At 36.1% G+C, this 16,940-nt stretch overlaps 2 protein-coding genes and 2 long non-coding RNA genes across 49 annotated transcripts in view; 2 read left to right on the top strand and 2 right to left on the bottom strand.

The window, feature by feature from the left end:
* LOC127953334 (uncharacterized) overlaps positions 1-6,099 on the bottom strand; it is a 69,645-nt gene extending 63,546 nt beyond the window's left edge. Inside the window, exon 1 of the long non-coding RNA XR_008153137.1 lies at positions 5,860-6,099. This is a non-coding gene — a long non-coding RNA (uncharacterized LOC127953334). The remainder of the gene's footprint in view (positions 1-5,859) is intronic.
* LOC127953295 (intercellular adhesion molecule 1) overlaps positions 1-7,511 on the top strand; it is a 126,295-nt gene extending 118,784 nt beyond the window's left edge. For 38 of the 46 annotated variants that reach the window (XM_052552358.1, XM_052552357.1, XM_052552386.1 and 35 more), the window contains 3 exons: positions 5,575-5,904; positions 6,152-6,385; positions 6,769-7,511. In XM_052552358.1, the coding sequence (XP_052408318.1) occupies positions 5,575-5,904; positions 6,152-6,385; positions 6,769-6,839 (635 nt within the window). In that variant the 3' untranslated portion in view covers positions 6,840-7,511. Of the gene's footprint in view, positions 1-2,275; positions 2,797-5,201; positions 5,469-5,574; positions 5,905-6,151; positions 6,386-6,768 lie in introns of those variants that run through there. The other 8 variants (XM_052552373.1, XM_052552372.1, XM_052552350.1 and 5 more) reach the window with 4 other exon arrangements.
* Positions 7,512-9,740: 2,229 nt separating this feature from the next.
* si:ch211-66e2.5 (sialic acid-binding Ig-like lectin 13) lies at positions 9,741-16,111 on the top strand. The gene is made up of 5 exons (XM_052552469.1): positions 9,741-9,883; positions 10,344-10,610; positions 11,720-12,052; positions 12,139-12,397; positions 15,711-16,111. The coding sequence occupies exons 1-4, from the start codon at positions 9,835-9,837 to the stop codon at positions 12,387-12,389; spliced, it is 900 nt and encodes a 299-aa protein (XP_052408429.1). The 5' UTR covers positions 9,741-9,834; the 3' UTR covers positions 12,390-12,397; positions 15,711-16,111.
* On the bottom strand, positions 9,761-16,654 carry LOC127953336 (uncharacterized). Its single transcript, XR_008153140.1, has 3 exons — positions 16,152-16,654; positions 10,335-12,341; positions 9,761-9,896 (listed from the first exon to the last, which is right to left on the bottom strand). It is a non-coding gene; the product is annotated as an uncharacterized LOC127953336 (long non-coding RNA).
* Positions 16,655-16,940: the final 286 nt, after the last annotated feature.

The raw sequence follows: 16,940 nt of genomic DNA, 5'->3' as shown, positions 1-16,940 counted from the left end.
ACACACACACACACACACACACGACTGCAATAGAGAGCATTTTATAGAAATTGGCAAATAAAATCAGCAAATCTGGCATAAATATGAAAATTTCCACTAAATGAAGGACTGGTACGAGAGCACAAATGCAAAATGCAACAAGCATATTCACTCACTCACTCACTCACTCACACACACACACACACACCAGTGTGACAGGTGTCCAGGGCAGTTTTTTTATTTTGTCAAGTAAAATGCAAAAAACATAAATGCAAAACAATGTGAAACACACAGCACACAAAGAAAGAGAGACACAGAGAGGGAGAGACATTTTTGCCAATTTATGTACCATAATTTGCATAAGCAGACAATTCATAAGACTTCAGAAAACAACAACAAATTCCAATCTTTGACAAAAAAAAAAAAAAAGATTTTTAATATATTTTAGAATATTTAAATATATATTTTACAAAATCATAAAGTTGTGAGAAGAATTTGAAACCTGAAGAAAGATTGACTTGAAACTGAACTGAAAAATGAATGAGGCCCTATGAACCTCTGCTCTTCTTTCTTTAACTGTGATTCCTAATGACTGAGGGTTTAAACCAAGAAATGAACCTTTTACTAACAAAAGGTGTGCTTTTGGATCACAGTGTCTCATTACAGTAATTATCCTTGCATTAAAATAAATATATTGTTATATGCTATTTAATTTTCTGTCACAAATACATGTTAATGCACAACTGTTTTAAAATATCACACTTATAAAAGTGTGAATGTACAGTTAAAATGTACAGTATGTCATATCCTGTAACCGTCACTATATTGTTGTATTTAACGCCCTTCTGTCCTCACTAATTTTAAATTGCTCTGCTGTGTGACATATTTTAAAAGTATATTATTCCACACAGTCCTCAAATTAAAGGTATAGTTCACCAAAAAAAAAAAAATTCTGTCATTAACTATACTCTCCTCATGTAGTTCCAAACCAGTAAGACATTCATTCATCTTCTGAACCCAAATTAAGATATTTTTGCCAGCAGATGACAGCAGATACAAATCAACAGAGGAAAAACATGGCTGTATTTGTCTTAATATTTTTAAGAGCTGCTTGCATTTGCTTAGAATAAATGGACTAATATTAATTTTCAATAATGATCATTCAAGCGATCAGTTGTGTGGCCAGGACATGACACATGCACACTCATTGAAATCATACAGCTACCTTCTATCATATCACCATCAGGACCAAACTGATTTCTCCTTTGCAATTTGGCACACTTCACACTTGTCTAGTAAGTTTTGTCTGTGTGAGAAGACGCTGCAGGATGTGGCCTATAGCTTGAATCCATGAATGAAGGTTCCGAAGTGAAGTAAACTTTATTGGATTTTGATCTGAACATAAATGTGGTTTTATTAACAAAGTTCAGGAGGAGCACGATCAGATAATCATCCAATTTGGCACAGGTGCATCTTGTTTAGCTTATTATCTTAACTTAACTAGCACAGAAGCGTATATATATATCCAGTCTTCCTACCTCCTGTCCCACGACTGTTTTTCGGCATCCCTCCTCCACCCCAACTCCTCACTTCTAATCTATTTATCCCAAATTAGGGATAGGGGGAGTTATTTGAGTTTGGGCTATACTCCGGGCCTGGACCCCTTTCCCCTAGGACAGCACGCCAAAATATGCCTACTATTCGCCTTCAGATTAGATGTAAGGGTGAACTCGTGAAACAATGTATCTTCGTACATGAATTGCATACGTTGTTTACGTACAGGTGCATCTCAATAAATCAGAACGTCATGGAAAAGTTCATTTATTTCAGTAATTCAACTCAAATTGTGAAACTGGTGTATTAAATAAATTCAATTCACACAGACTGAAGAAGTTTAAGTCTTTGGTTCTTTTAATTGTGATGATTTAATTGTGAAGAATTGGCTCACATTTAACTGTTGTTACCAGTTCATGGTAATTCAAAAATAATTTACAATAAAAATAAAAACAATGTTTGCTTGTAAGGTAAAACTTTCGTAGAGGTAATGGGTTGCCACTTTGTCTCCAGTATAAAATCTGGGTCATGCGAGCGAAACCAGCTGAGAACTCATGAATTGCTGGAGAATACGTGAACATTTGCTTTAAACAGAAAAAAAAGAAAAACCTTTGACTCCTTTAAAGTTGTTTACTTTCTCAGTGTTAATTGTTCTGATTTTGCTCAGTTTCAGTTTCTTGAGGGAAATGTCCTTGTGAGTTTCTGTGGAGAGGGAGCTTCTCATTTTAAACAGTTCTAGAGTGATTCTAAAGCTGAAGAACCACCAGAACACTTAGAAAAGCCCAAATAAACTAGTTCATTTTTCAACTAGTTCAGTTTTACTAGAATGACTCTTTATGAACTTCTTTTATACTGAAACAAGCGACTAGCTTCTGAATAGAAGAATTTATGCAAAATTCATGATTGCTGTTTTGGTACGATACTGTGGTTATCTTAACTTTAACTCATCATAAGAATTCTGGTTATTAGAGTTCATTTATTTTCTCCTTTGCTTTCATTTTACTGCCATCCACTGACGGGATGAGTTAAATTAAACCTCTTTTTTTCCGGGGTGGGGTTTCTTATTCTTCCTCTTTTCTTCTCATTAACATGTGCTTGAGGTGCAGCTATTCAGACACAGACAGTTAGAGTTACAGTCATAAAGTTGGGTCTTATTAGCATATTTTCTCTTCATTTGCTTTTCCTTGAGAACGCTGAACATGTTTCAACATTTGATTGGATTTGTTTACCTCTTCGCAGTTCCACAGCTTCTGAGTCTCACAGGTATGTATGTTTTATTTGTTCGATCCCTGAAGTACAAAGATCTGTTTGTCTGAAAAGATCCTAAATGTTAGCTATTACTTTATTTGGAGATTAAATGATTTTAACTTTATTATTTATCTTTATTCATGTTCGTTTTTGTTGCATGTGAGGATACTGAAAATAGACTGGCTTCTACAGCAAACAAAACATTTTTCTCAAGCCATAAGCAAAAACGGAACCAAAGCACACACATCAAAGGACAAAATGTTTAAAATCATGTACTCGACATAAATGATGATGATATTAATGATAATAATAATACTCGGCATACCATAGGCTCCAAAAATGGAAAATAATTTACTATTTTTCACACAAGGTAACATTTCGAGCTAACAGGCTCTTCATCAGGCAATAAAAAAATATTTCAAACATGTCTTTATACTTGGGCTAAAAGTGATTAATCAACGAATATCGAAATCTTCATTTAATCCCCTAAGAGCTATCTAATGTGTAAATCCAAAAAGTCTCTCATCTCAAAAATATTATGTCGCCTCCATGCCATGGACCTTTGACTAATTCTGTTCCGAGGCTACATAGAAACTGAATGTCAAAAAGTCCCCAAAAAATTAATTACAAATGTGCCGCTTTTACTTGAAATAGTAGGCCAATCTATTATTTTTAATTAGTCTATTATTATTATTATTATTATTATTATTTTGCAGTATGAGGATATTTGAAAGTTTAAGTTTAATAGGTAAAATTGCATTGTTAAAGGTAACTACATCCAAACTTGCCAAAGGTCACCTTATTTTAAAAAATATATATGAAGGAGAGGTTAAATCTGCTCAAGCCAGAAGGTTATGGTCTGTTATAAACTACACAGAAAGTTTTTTTAAGAGTAGGGTCACTCTCTGTTCACAATATTCCAGTATTTCAGCTTGTATGGTCTTTGTTTCCAGAGAGTACTGAATATAGTTCACTTTATTTTCATTTGGTTTTCTGACACTCACGTTGTGACATAGGCTATTCATGAAATGGCAGGCTGAATCCATGTTTGTATGCTCTTACATTTACATTTTAGTAATTTTGCAGACACTTTTATCCAAAGCGACTTACACGTGGGAAATACATAAAGTGAGAGACAAACAAACAAAGGAAGTGCTCGTAATGCCAAGTTTCAGGCTTTGTTCAAATAAGTATACAAGCTAGAAAGGGAAAGAATAAATAAAGAGAAAGACAAAGGTTCTTGCTCTAAGCCTTTCAGATAAAATTGCTACTTGATGTTGAAAGTCAACATCTCTACTGCAAATACGATGTTATTACACAACTGAATTGATAAATAGGTAAAGAGCATTTTAATGCAACAGTGTGTTACGATCAGTAGGTTTTCAATGAAAGATGGTTTCATGAACTGATGCAGAAAATAAATTTTATCCTAAAGGAATTCAGAGGTGAATTTCATGTTCTGTAGTGATCATTAACCAGTCTATGAAACAACTGAGATTCAATGCCATTCCATAAAAATAAAAACATTTATATATAGACATTCAACATCCATAGTCACAGAAAAACAAAAAATCAAGTCACAGAATTAATGATTTTAATAAAATACCCTACAAAATGTATAAAAGGAATTAGTCCAATATCCACTGCGTAGAGGGTGAGAGTAATAATTTATTTTTGATATGAGAGAATTCACTGAAGCCCCTAGAGGCCTAATTAAATATTTCCATATCTGTCCATTTCTTTAAGATATTATTATTATTTTTATTAGTAGTAGTAGTAGTAGTAGTATTAGTTGGTATGATTTCAATTTTGCAGGCTTCATTGCATTATGTTTTGAATTTGACTTTTACTGTATTTTTCTTTTGCCATTATCAGTTCATTATCTTTTTTGTCATTTTTCTATGTTCATGTGATTCTTGATCAATCACTTAAAGGCATGATTTAAATCTTTTTTTTGTCTGACAAAGAGGCTGTTAGCATGAAACATTACCTTGTGTGAAGGTAGTAATAGTTTTGTAGTTTTAGAGTCTATGGTGTGCCAACTTTTGTTTTTTATCAGGCTATGAGATAAAAAGGAAATGTTCTTTTTATCATATCAAGAAATGTTCTTGGCCCAATTCTATAAAATACAAAACTCTAGAACTGATAACTATAAATGCATTGAAGCACCAAATGATCCATTGATTAACCATTTTAATGCATTAACTCATTAAGTCTAATACTAAGCCACTTTCACTTTCACTTTTTAAATGAAAGAGATATTTTGAAAAGACTAATAGCATTATGAAACGCACATACCTGTACTGTGAATGAATAGTTTATATAGACGATAGAATTGTGCAATTAATTGATTAAATGTTTGAAAAGCTGTGAGATTTGTGAGCTTTTTTAATTAAAATCCTTCTCAATGTGTTTAACAGGTGCAGAAGCTGAATGTCCTCTTCAGCTCGACCCACAGAGAGTTGTTGTGAGATACGGCAGTTCTGTTGAAGTTAACTGTAACACTTCAGTCCCCCATAAAGGGATGGGATGGGAAGCCAGTGAGGGAGCAGTGCCTATGACCAAAAACCAGAGTCTGATCACATGGAGAGTGTCAGAACTGACAGAATGGGACATAAATCCATTCTGCTACATAAATCCAAATAATAGTATTCAGTGTCAAATAGAGCTCCCAGTCACTGTTTACCGTGAGTTTCTCAGTTACTGATATTTTTTTCTGTTCATTCTTAGAAATATCTAATAAATGTACATTCATCACAGCAGATTTCAGAGTGTGTAAATCTTCCTCCACAGAGACTCCAGACAGTGTGTCCATCAGCACTGTGAATCACACAAAACCAATGATAGAGGGACAGCAGTATGAGCTCCAGTGTGACGTTCATGATGTGGCTCCTGTTGAGTATCTCACTGTCAAATGGTACAAAAATCAGACTCTGATAAATGAAACCACCTTCAGTGACACTGACAAGACTCCAGTGAATAAAACTGTCACACTCCTGATCCGTCCAAACGGAAATGATAACAGAGCTCAATACAGGTGTGAAGCAGAGCTGGATCTGGGAGCAGAAGGACCTCAACCTTCTCCTAAATATTCATCAAAATCTCTTAATGTCGAAGTATACTGTAAGTTTATTACTGCTAAGCTAGCCATATAATTCAGTTTATATTTTATCTAGGGCCTTCTAGTTTGAAAGATGTGCAACTATCATATTTAATCACACACACATATTTGCATATTTACTTAAATATGATATATATGAATTGAATGAACCCAGATAAAAAGTTTTCAGTTGTATTTTTAGTGATCTGTTATTAACAGCTGCTCATCGTGATGCCGTAGTGCTGAGAAATGTATCTTTGTCCTCTTCAGATAAACCACGACACTCCAGTTCAACAGAAACCATCATTAAAGATGTGAAGGGCGTGCTAAATTGTACAGTGAAGGCAAACCCGGCTCCTGACTACACATGGTCCTCAGATCATCTGAACTTGAACATCAGCTCCTCAGTGATCAAGTCCTCAGCACTCAGTCCAGGAAAATACACGTGCACCGCCTCAAACATCCTGGGAAGAGACAGCAAAGTGTTCATCCTCAAATCTACAGGTGGGTTATGAATGAAGATATCATAGCATCTGATTTTTGTAAAACTCGAAATTATTTTGCTTATTATTTTGTTTATATCTGAACACAATTTCATGAATGTGAATTTAAACATTTCAAATTTACAATGTGTTCTTTTTGAATCTGTATTATTTTGCTCTCATTAATGCGTGCACATTTAAGACATTATCTATGTTTTTTTTTTTCTCTAAATGTTGTTTTGGGTGTTATTTTGTACATTGTGTTTGATTTCTGGGTGTAAACCAGAGTCACTCTTTCGTACACTCTTAAAAATAGAGGTTCTTTTTTGGCATCTATGGTTCCACAAAGAACCTTTAAGTGTATTAAAAACCCTAAAGTGTTTTAACACTGCTTTTCTTCCACAGGTATTCGTCCCACATTCTGGACTGTTCTTACTGTTTTCCAGTTGTCGGTTGCATTGATTAGTGTCATTTAATTAATAGTCACACAACAGAGATTATTAGTCACCATATTGTATTTCCTTTCTTTCTACTCTGCTGGGAATTCATAAAAATGAGTTGACTTGTGGTTCATAAGTGAAGTCAGTGGGAACCAGTACAACACATCACTTATATTTATAAATAAATTCCTGCCTTTAGCATGAAAATAACATCTGAAGATAACTGGAAAGTGCATTTTCATGAATGTTCATTTGGATTTTTCCGTGTTTTACTGTTCTCCTAAGTTTGATCTCACTGCTGTATGACAAATTCATTTTACAGAACAAGTATTCCATTTTGTCTCTAAATTAATATGAGGGTATATAAATGTGCAAATGTGAAAACATTACAATATTGCATTAGTATTTTAGTATATGGTTTGCCACATTGTAGCACGGCATTTAGAAGGTATTTAGCATATATGTATATTCACTGCACTGTGTATTCATTGCACAGAGGAGCTTTTAAAAATCTTCTGTAATGGGTGTGAATGTGAGCTGAGCACAAGATGAGCACTCATTTCCCTCAGCCCCCTCCTCTGACAGCTTTCCCCCCATGTACATCCTTTTTTATACCGGCAAACGTTTAGGATGTTTTGGAAAACACAACAAAATGTATTTTGTGTAGTTGAACAGCAGCAAAATAAATGTTGTCTTCTTCGGCTTGTATTTCCTTCTAATTTTTTTCTCATTTTGCTCAGTTTCAGTGTGTTAGGGGAAATTTGCTTGTTGAGTATCAGTGGAAACTTTGACAAGGTGGAGCCTTAAAATGACTCAGTGTTGTGTTTAGAAGATAGTGTTAATCACAACACAGCCTTTAACCACAGTGTGAATTTGCCATATACCATATCACAATACTTTTGAGTGGGCTCTTTTGACTTAGGCCAGTAGACATCCACCCTGACTACCTGAGCCTAAAAAAACCCTAGTTTACTTTATAATGTGTAAATATTAAAGGGGTCAAATTATGCAATTTCAAGTTTTCCTTTCTCTTTGGAGTGTTACAAGCTGTTGGTGAAAAGTATCAACTGAAGTATCAAACCCAAAGAGATATTCTTTATCAAAGTTAAGACTGCCACGCCCACTTAAAATGGCTCAAACACGACCCCACATGACTACTTCACGATGTGGAAATATTTGCTTAATGCCGTTCAAATGTTCCTGCAAAGAAAGAAGGCTTGGTTTCAGTAACCGCAGTTAGTGTTGAAGCAGCCATGTCAGTGAGATGCTGTGTATATCTAGGAGAAATCAAACGCACTTTATTTAGCCTTCTGAAAGTAGATACATTTAGGAATATTTAAGATTATTACAACAGAACAGCAACGGATTTAAGGACAACCGTTTCGTGAGCCTAGGAGAAGAGGTCATTCTGACTTTACTACAACTATTCGACACTTCTCAATCAGCTACTGTTAATATGTTTTGTTATTAGTTTAAGTATTTGCTACTCAAAGTTCAAATGGAGATTTGAGAGCTAGAAAGAGAGACAGGGTCACACAGTGGAGTCAACTGTCTTAACCGTCTGTGGCTTGTGTACTGCAAACACGAGTTTCATCACTGTGTCTGTCACACCACTCTGTTCCTCTTTTGGGCTTGAACTGATGGTAAAACTAAGGACATTATTAACTGTCTTTACATTTATTTTCGAAGATGAAGCTCCCGATTATGGAAAGGGGCGTTACATTTCTGACGAGTGCTAGCAGTGTTCGGCCAATCACAATGCACTGGGTCAGTTGGCCAATCAGAGCAGACTACGCTTGTCAGAAGGAGGGACTTTGTAGAAAACTATGTGTTTGAGAGAGGCAAGGCATAGAGGACCTAGAATAATGTACAATATTTTAAAAATAATGTGTTTTTTTAACATTAAAGCATGTCAGCATATTCTGTTACACAGAATAATAATCTTTTTTTAAAAAGCATCATAGGACCCCTTTTTTAAAAACCCGAACAAATTACTTTCCATTTTATATTAGTTGGCCTTGACTACTACTTACATAAAACAAAAAGTACTTACTATAGTTATTATGTTCATGTTGTATTGTACTTTTGCTGCTATAGATAGGTAGATGGGACAGGTTTGGTGGTATGGGTAAGCAGTGTAATTATAAATGTGATTACAGAAATTAATTACAGATTTAAATACATGCAAGTATTTTTAAGTACAGGAAAACATGTAGTGCATTGTGCCAAATGATTAATTCAAGTGTAAGCACATAGTAGTAAAGGCACTCTTAATATAAAGTGGGACCCATGAATCTTTCAAAGTCACTGTGGTGTGACTTTGAGGAAGTAGGGAAACACATCAATTCAAGGAAGTAGGGAAACACATAAAATCTGATCCTTATGTTGTTGTTTTTTTTAAACTAAGTCTTCTTTGTGTTGCTTTGTGTGTTTGACACAGTGACCTGTGTGACTTCAGTCTGCCAAAACCTCTGCGAGTGAGTGTTGGCATAGCAACCTCGCTGCAGTGAAGCATTTTAAGACAGCTATATCTGGAGCGCACTAGCTCTTAACTCATATAAGCTTGTTTAAACATTAACAAGACGGTATGCGTGCACAGTGAAATAATGAAAATTAAATGTGCACAATCAGTTAAAACATAGTTTGTATGTGATTAATGCAGTGATCCACTAAGACAATAAACATGTGCCATTTAACTATTTATTGCATTAAACAAGTACAAGTTAAAACACAAATAAGATTAAAGAGCCATTATAATGTGGTAATGCTTCAGTAGGCTGTGTGACTCAAATGTGATATAAAAAGACAGTTTCACAAGATACAGGAAAAGAGGATGAGAAATACTGAGGTGTGAGAACAGGGAGAGCTGATTGTAATGAGGCCCACTACTTCAATCCCCCTCCAGGCCCTTCAGTACAAGGCTTTTTTTGGCTGTCACTGTTCACTGTTTTTAGTTGCCAAGCAAGACCAAGTCGGAATTCCTCTCGCCTCTGTGTGCGGACTATAGCAGATTTCAACCATTTTCATCAAAATGAAAAACAATCTCTTTTGCTTCCTCGGTCTGTCCATTATTGGAATAGGTAAGATGTTTCTCTGTGAAAATAACATTAATTGTTAAGTAATATTTCAGGTTAAGTTGAGAGTAAACTGTTTTGAGGTGCATATACTTCCCATGAAAACCTATTGAACTGAACTGTAATGTTTCTCGAAGTTTTTAAAGTTCATTCAATTAAATTTTAAAGTTCATTTTTTTACATCAGTATTTCTTAGAAAAAAATTAACTTTTGCTTACTGCACAATAATTGTTTTCAAATAGCATTTACATTTTCTATAAATGGCATATTACAAAAAAAAAAAAAATGTTGGGTGGTTTCAACCCAACTTAGGGTCAAATATGGACTAACCCAAGTTTTGGGGTTAAAAATGTAATGTAAATATTTATCCCAACATTGGGGGTCCCAATCCATATTTGACCCAAAGTTGGGTCGAAACAACCCAGCATTTTGTGAAACTGTTGATTCTGATTCGCACCTCCTTCAGTGTCCACTGACAGTTGCTCGCTAGAGATATCTCCCTCCAGAGTAGTGGTGAAATTTGGGGATCCGGTGTCGGTCAGCTGTGTGGCTTCGCGTCCAGTGCGCGTGCTGGGATGGGAATCGGTCATTGCCGCATCGCACACTCAGAATGACCTCAGCGTTCAGTGGCAGGTGGACAGTTTGACTGACTGGATTGAGGAGCCAATCTGCTATGGTGTTTTTTTCACTGCACCCAGACAGTGTGAGGAAAAACTCAACCTTGTTCTATACAGTAAGTAGAGTATTTAAAACAATCTCCTGAAGAATAAAAAGTTGGAGTTGATTAGATGCATCTAGCTTCAAATGACCAGCTTAGTATCGGTAACACTTTAGTATAGCGAACAATTTTCACTATTAATTAGCTGCTTTTTAGAATGCAGATTATTAACACATTGGTTGTTAATTAATACTTATAAAGCACATATTCTGCATGACCACATTCCACATCCCTAATCCTACCCAATACCTAAACTTAACAACTAACTAAAGAAGCAGCCAATTTTATTGAGGCACAAGTCGTAGTTAATGGTTTGCTAGTAGCGAGAATTGGACCAAACGCAGATTATCCATTCTTATAGACTGATTTTCACATGGTTTCTTACACATTATAGGTTTTGGCATTTAATCACATAACCAGCCTCATATGTGTGGCTTTTCTGGCTTGGTGAAATTGGTCACCTGGTAAAGCACTGCGTTTGCGGTATGAGTCTCATGAAACTCAAGGCATGTGACTTGTAGAAGCAAGCTACAATGGCATTGTTGCTTCAGCAAATGTGTTTGTTTCTCTTCTCACACTTTCTTTTGTTAACAACACTGGTTAGTTAGGGTTATGGTAGGGTTTAGGGTGTATATGATCATATTAACGGCTCAGCACTAATAATCATTACATTTAATTTCTGTACTGTCATGAAACATAAAACAACCAATGTGATAAAGCATTTCCAGAGGAAAGTTAATCTGTTTCAGATAAAACTGAACTTTTAGTGCTACTCATTGCACATATTACTTACGAAACATTTTTCTGAGTCTAAGTGGCAGCATTTTTAAATGAACATAAGCAGAATTAAAATTTCAAGAGAGTTGGTGAAGAAAAAGATCATCAAGGAATGATGAAGGTGAGTAAACAATGACACAGTTGTCATTTTGGTGCAAACTATCCTTTTGGTTGCCACTTTTAACATGGTTACACTGGTAAAACAGGTCGACTTGTGCCAGAAACAGACCAGCACTAACCATCTAAAACAAAACCACTTTGGTATTTAAGCTGGTTCAGACTGGTCTAAACTAATATTTTTTCTCCATTAAATGCCTTTGTATAACTTTGCAATTGTCTTCACGCAGAGAAACCAGACAGTGTGTCCATAAGTTTAGTAAATCACAGCAGTCCAGTGGTGGAAGGAAGAGAGTACCAGCTACAGTGTGAGGTGCAGAACGTCGCACCTGTCCAGTACCTTGTTTTACGATGGTACAGAGGAAAAACTGAGGTTTACAACCACTCGTTCTCAGAGTTATCCCCTGCAACACCAGTCCAGGTGTCCTCCACCTTGCTGATTGTCCCAAACAGAGCTGATAATGGAGCTCAATACAGGTGTGAAGCACAGCTGGAACTGGGAGCAGAAGGACCTCGACCTCCTCCAACAGTTCAGTCTGAAGTTCTCAACATTGCTGTTCAATGTAGGTGAATAAAGTCAACAGTACTCAATAGTGAAGACATTTTAGCTAGTAATGTTAAACCTTTGTAAAATTTTGTTTTTCATCAGACCCGCCGATCTTCCGCAGTCCAGAGGAAGAGACACTGGACATCAGTGAGGACAGTGAAACGGTGCTGGATTGTACTGCGGAGGGTAACCCACCTCCTGTGTATGTCTGGTCCTCCTCAAACCTTCAGGAGAAGGCTGATCAGCCTGTTCTGACAGCTGCATCTTTGAGCCCAGGACTATATACATGCACTGCGTCCAATATCCTGGGGAAAAAGAGCAAACAGTTTGTCATCAAGCACAAATCCAGGTGAATCCTAAGGTGAGAGCAATAAAACACTAGAAATGTAAATATTAATGTATTTTCAAATCAAGGCAACGTGATGCACTTAGTTACTTGAGTTCTCTCTTAAAGTGATAGCTCACCCAAAAATTCTGTCATTAATTACTTTAATCTTTAACAAACCTTTAGGACCTGTGTTTATCCTCAGAACAAATTAAGTATTTTGGATGAATTCCGGAGCTCTCTGACCCTCCCATACACAGCAAGGATCCTGTCACAATAAAGGCATGGAAACATAGCAAGGAGATCATTAAAATAGTCCATGTGACATCAGGGGTTCAGCCGTAATTTTACGAAGCTATGAGAATAGCTTTTGTGTGCAAAGGAAACAGAAATAATTACAACAATTTGTTTTCTTTGTTTAAATCCAAGTGTAAACAATGTAGAAAATGTATCCGCGTAACGCAGCTGACACAGAGCAGCATACGCTGTTTACGTTCAGTGGATACTCTCCAAAATGGCGCTATAGGGTGACGCCGAAGAGACAAAATGTTCAATAAAGTCATTATTTTTGTTTTCTTTGCACAAAAAGTATTCCGTAAAATTACGGTTGAACCTCTTATGTCACATGCATCATTTTATCAATGTCCTTAATACATTTCTGGACCTTGATCGTGGTAATTACATTGTTGTCTATGCAGGATCAGAAAGCTCTGGGAATTCATCAAAAATATCTTAATTTGTGTTGGGAAGACCGAGGTCTTACAGGTTTACACAGACATGAAGGCAAGTAATTAATGACAGAATTTTCATTTTTGGGTGAACTATCCCTTTAATATCATTCCCAACTAATACTTGTTTGCCCAGCCAGTTTTTAAATTATTTAAATCATTGCTTAGCTAAGTATCATTTAGCAGCACAAGAAGTTTTCAGGTGTCAATATTTTAGTTTTAAACCTAGTTAAAATTAAGCTTAAATATTTGGATTTGAAGAGTAAAGCCTTTTAAAAAGCAAAAGATGCATTGCAAACAGACTTCAACAGCTACAAACATCAAAATCATATACCACACACTTCTTTCATGCACTGCCCCAAGCTTACGAAGCCCTAAAACTATTTTAAATTGTTTGTGGCCAGTGTAGCATCGTAGTACCATTCACCGAGCTGATCCCCTCAGTGTGCAGATACTCCTAAAAACATATACTCCCAAAAGATAAGACATTCCACACATTTTGTTTCAACAGATAGCATACAAACCTTGTGAACAAGAAGTACACTTTTGCAGGTTTAAAAAGAATACTATTTACAGAAATAATTAAAATGTTTTCAAACACTTCTTCATGAGTGAGTGAAAGTGACATTCAGCCAAGTATGGTGACCCATACTCAGAATTCGTGCTCTGCTTTTAACCCATCCAAAGTGCACACACACAGCAGTGTACACACACACATCTGTGAACACACACCCAGAGCACTGGGCAGCCATTTAGGGCACCTCAGTCGTGGTATTGCCAGCCTGAGATTTGAACCCACAACCCTAGGGTTAGGAGTCAAACTCTCTAACCACTAGGCCACAACTTCCCCATTGCAGTGTTAACTGCAATTTAATGAAATTATTAGTTTAAATTTATATTAAATAAAATTAGCTGAACTTTAGAGTGTTTCTTGTCTCTTATGTAGGACATGAGTGCATTTTTATATTTAATTTCATAATAACTTCTGTTGTCTTCGAAATATTCGAAATATGCCTAAAGTGCACTGCAGAATGCATTAAGTGAGTGAAGTGAGTGAGTGAAGTGACATTCAGCCAAGTATGGTGACCCATACTCAGAATTTGTGCTCTGCATTTAACCCATCCGAAATGCACACACACAGAGCAGTGAACACACACACACACACACACACACACACACACACACACACACTGTGAGCACACACCCGGAGCAGTGGGCAGCCATTTATGCTGCGGCACCCGGGGAGCAGTTGGGGGTTCGATGCCTTGCTCAAGGGCACCTAAGTCGTGGTATTGAAGGTGGAGAGAGAACTGTTCATGCACTTCCCCCCACCCACAATCCCGAGACTAGAACCCACAACCCTTCGATTGGGAGTCCAACCCTCTAACCATTAGGCCACGACTTCCCAAACATTTGACTTAACAAGCATTTGATGGTAAACTAAAAAATACTTTAATGTCTTGTAACTGGAATGCCATTTATTTAAATGTAAGTGTAAGGACACATTTAAAAAGAAGTAGCAATTTAGTACTTCTAAAATGTAATAAGTGTTATACTGAAAAAAACATTACAGTTTAAATTATAATCAAAATCACGTGTACTTTTTATATCACCACAAAATCATTAAAAGATAACATTTTAAAACTTTGAATTCAATAATATCACAAAACCTACACTTTTTCTCAAAACACTTCTTTTCACAAGTGTTAGTGGCATTTACACATGACACAGTGATACACATTCCTTTCAGTTTGGTAATTGGTTTCCTGTTTCCTGTTCTGGTTTTGTAGCCTCTCTGTAGATTGGTTGTTGATCTGTATGTAGGCCTATGTTTCATGTTCTTGGTTCACAAGCTCTGTCCTCTAGTTCCCTGTCCCTGGTTCTTCTTTTAGGTTCTTATTTTGCCTATTTATCAGTAAAATGTTGTGATTAGATCCTCTCTTCTCCTTTAAATCTACACAACAACAAATAGTCTGCTCTTTACGCTAAGCTTCAAAAACCCATGAAAGGGATGGACCAACATACATCCTTAGAGCTTTGAAGTAAAAAAAAAACTGCATGGAAAACAGCAGCTAAAACATTTTTTTTTAAATATTGGCTTTTGTGTTTAGTAGATAAAACTAAATTACATGAGTTTTGAGTGAAGTGTGTTAGGTTTTTGGGAAAGCTGTTCTTTAAAGGCGTTCCAGAGTGAAAGGAAAAAAAACGTAACTGAAGTTAGTGCTGCTATGATATCTCTATATGACACCAACAGGAGGAAAAGCAGAGACAGGATTTCCTGTAACCGGTCCTCTTTCACAAGAGACCTAGTCATGACCACTTTATTGTTACAGATACTGCAGTAATATGAGTCCTGCATGCTTTTTTATCATGCTTCATGGGTCTACATGGAAAATAACCACATTGCATTGTCTTTTAAGTAAATTAAACATTGATGCACAGATCCTCCTGTTTGTGCACAAAACATCTAATGTCAGATCTGCATAAATGAGTTTTGAAATGTTTTGTTTATGTGTCCTGCTCAACATCTAGGCAATCTCAAAACCGCAGATGATTAAATGTTTCATGAGCATTTTTACAATGCTAATATGCAATTCACCATTAATGTGTGTGTTTCACAGGAGTTTAAGTCCAGAGACCTTGAGAACGAACCGGAGACAAAGAGCTCTAGATGGTACGCTCAGGACCTTCTGGACATGGGAGATCAAAATCTAACTTGGCTCTTACATTTTAGGTGTATTTTTAGAGGACTCTCTTTTCAGGGTGATTATGATTTGTTAAATATGAGAGTCAAACCTACATATGTGTAAAATCCATCCTAAGCTTTATTAATATTGTGTTTAAGATACTTTTAACAGAGCATTTGTATGTTCCATGACACACTGTGATGGCTCTGACATCTCAGTGTTTTTGTAGAAATATACTCACCCAATAATAATATGAATAATAATAATAAAAGTTATGAATACAGTACAAAAGATAAAGCATGTTTGATTAATTGGATGCTCTTTAAGACATATCATTATGCAACATATCATTAAAGGGATAGATGATGTACTCACCCACAGGTTATTCAAGATGTAGTTGAGTTTGTTACCTTAACTGAAACACATTTGTTAATGTTAATTTTGTTCATTACTTTAACACTCAGCAATTCATCCTGGACAGTTGTGACGTGTGTCTATGTGATTCACAGACTCTTTTGAAATAATTTCTGGTCTAGTTGTGTAAACCTGGTGTTTGTTTTCATAGTGGTTTGCAAACAAATGGCGGAAACTCCATTCCATTGTTAATATCAAGAAACCCAAGGTAAACCAATGGCTGTATAAATACTTAGAAGAACAGGAGGAAGTACATGCAAAGAGAAACAGGTTGCTTTCAAGGAAGAGGATGTAGGTTCAGGTTTACTAAAACCAGACAATTTGCATTTTATAGGCATAGAGGTTGCCTTGAGATTCTTGTTTGGATTCATGAGTTGGCTAAATTAAGGACTGTGGTTAACTTAAAAAGCCTTAAATAACACACAGTCATATTTAAGTATGAAAACTCTTAAGCAGCTGTGAAATAAAAGCACATGCATTATTTTTCAGGGGAATATGTGAGATATTAAGCTTTAAGGATGTTTGATGGGGTTCAAAAAATTATTACCAGTTACTCCCCACATCTCTTCGTCAATTTTTAACTCATCCCGCCATCATTTCCTTGAGTGAGTGTTTGTTTGTCGAATTGCTCCCTCTAGTGTTTAATAGCATCCCTTTCTCATCGCAAATCTGAAGTGTCTCGAGGAGGTAAAAAAGAAGCCTCGTGCTCTAAAGAGAGTGCAAGGAAAATGTGGAATAAATACAAGATAA

This window comes from Carassius gibelio, chromosome B3, assembly GCF_023724105.1.
Source record: "Carassius gibelio isolate Cgi1373 ecotype wild population from Czech Republic chromosome B3, carGib1.2-hapl.c, whole genome shotgun sequence".
NCBI classification, from domain to species: Eukaryota; Metazoa; Chordata; class Actinopteri; order Cypriniformes; family Cyprinidae; genus Carassius; species Carassius gibelio.
This window is presented reverse-complemented; position numbering and strand designations above follow the sequence as displayed.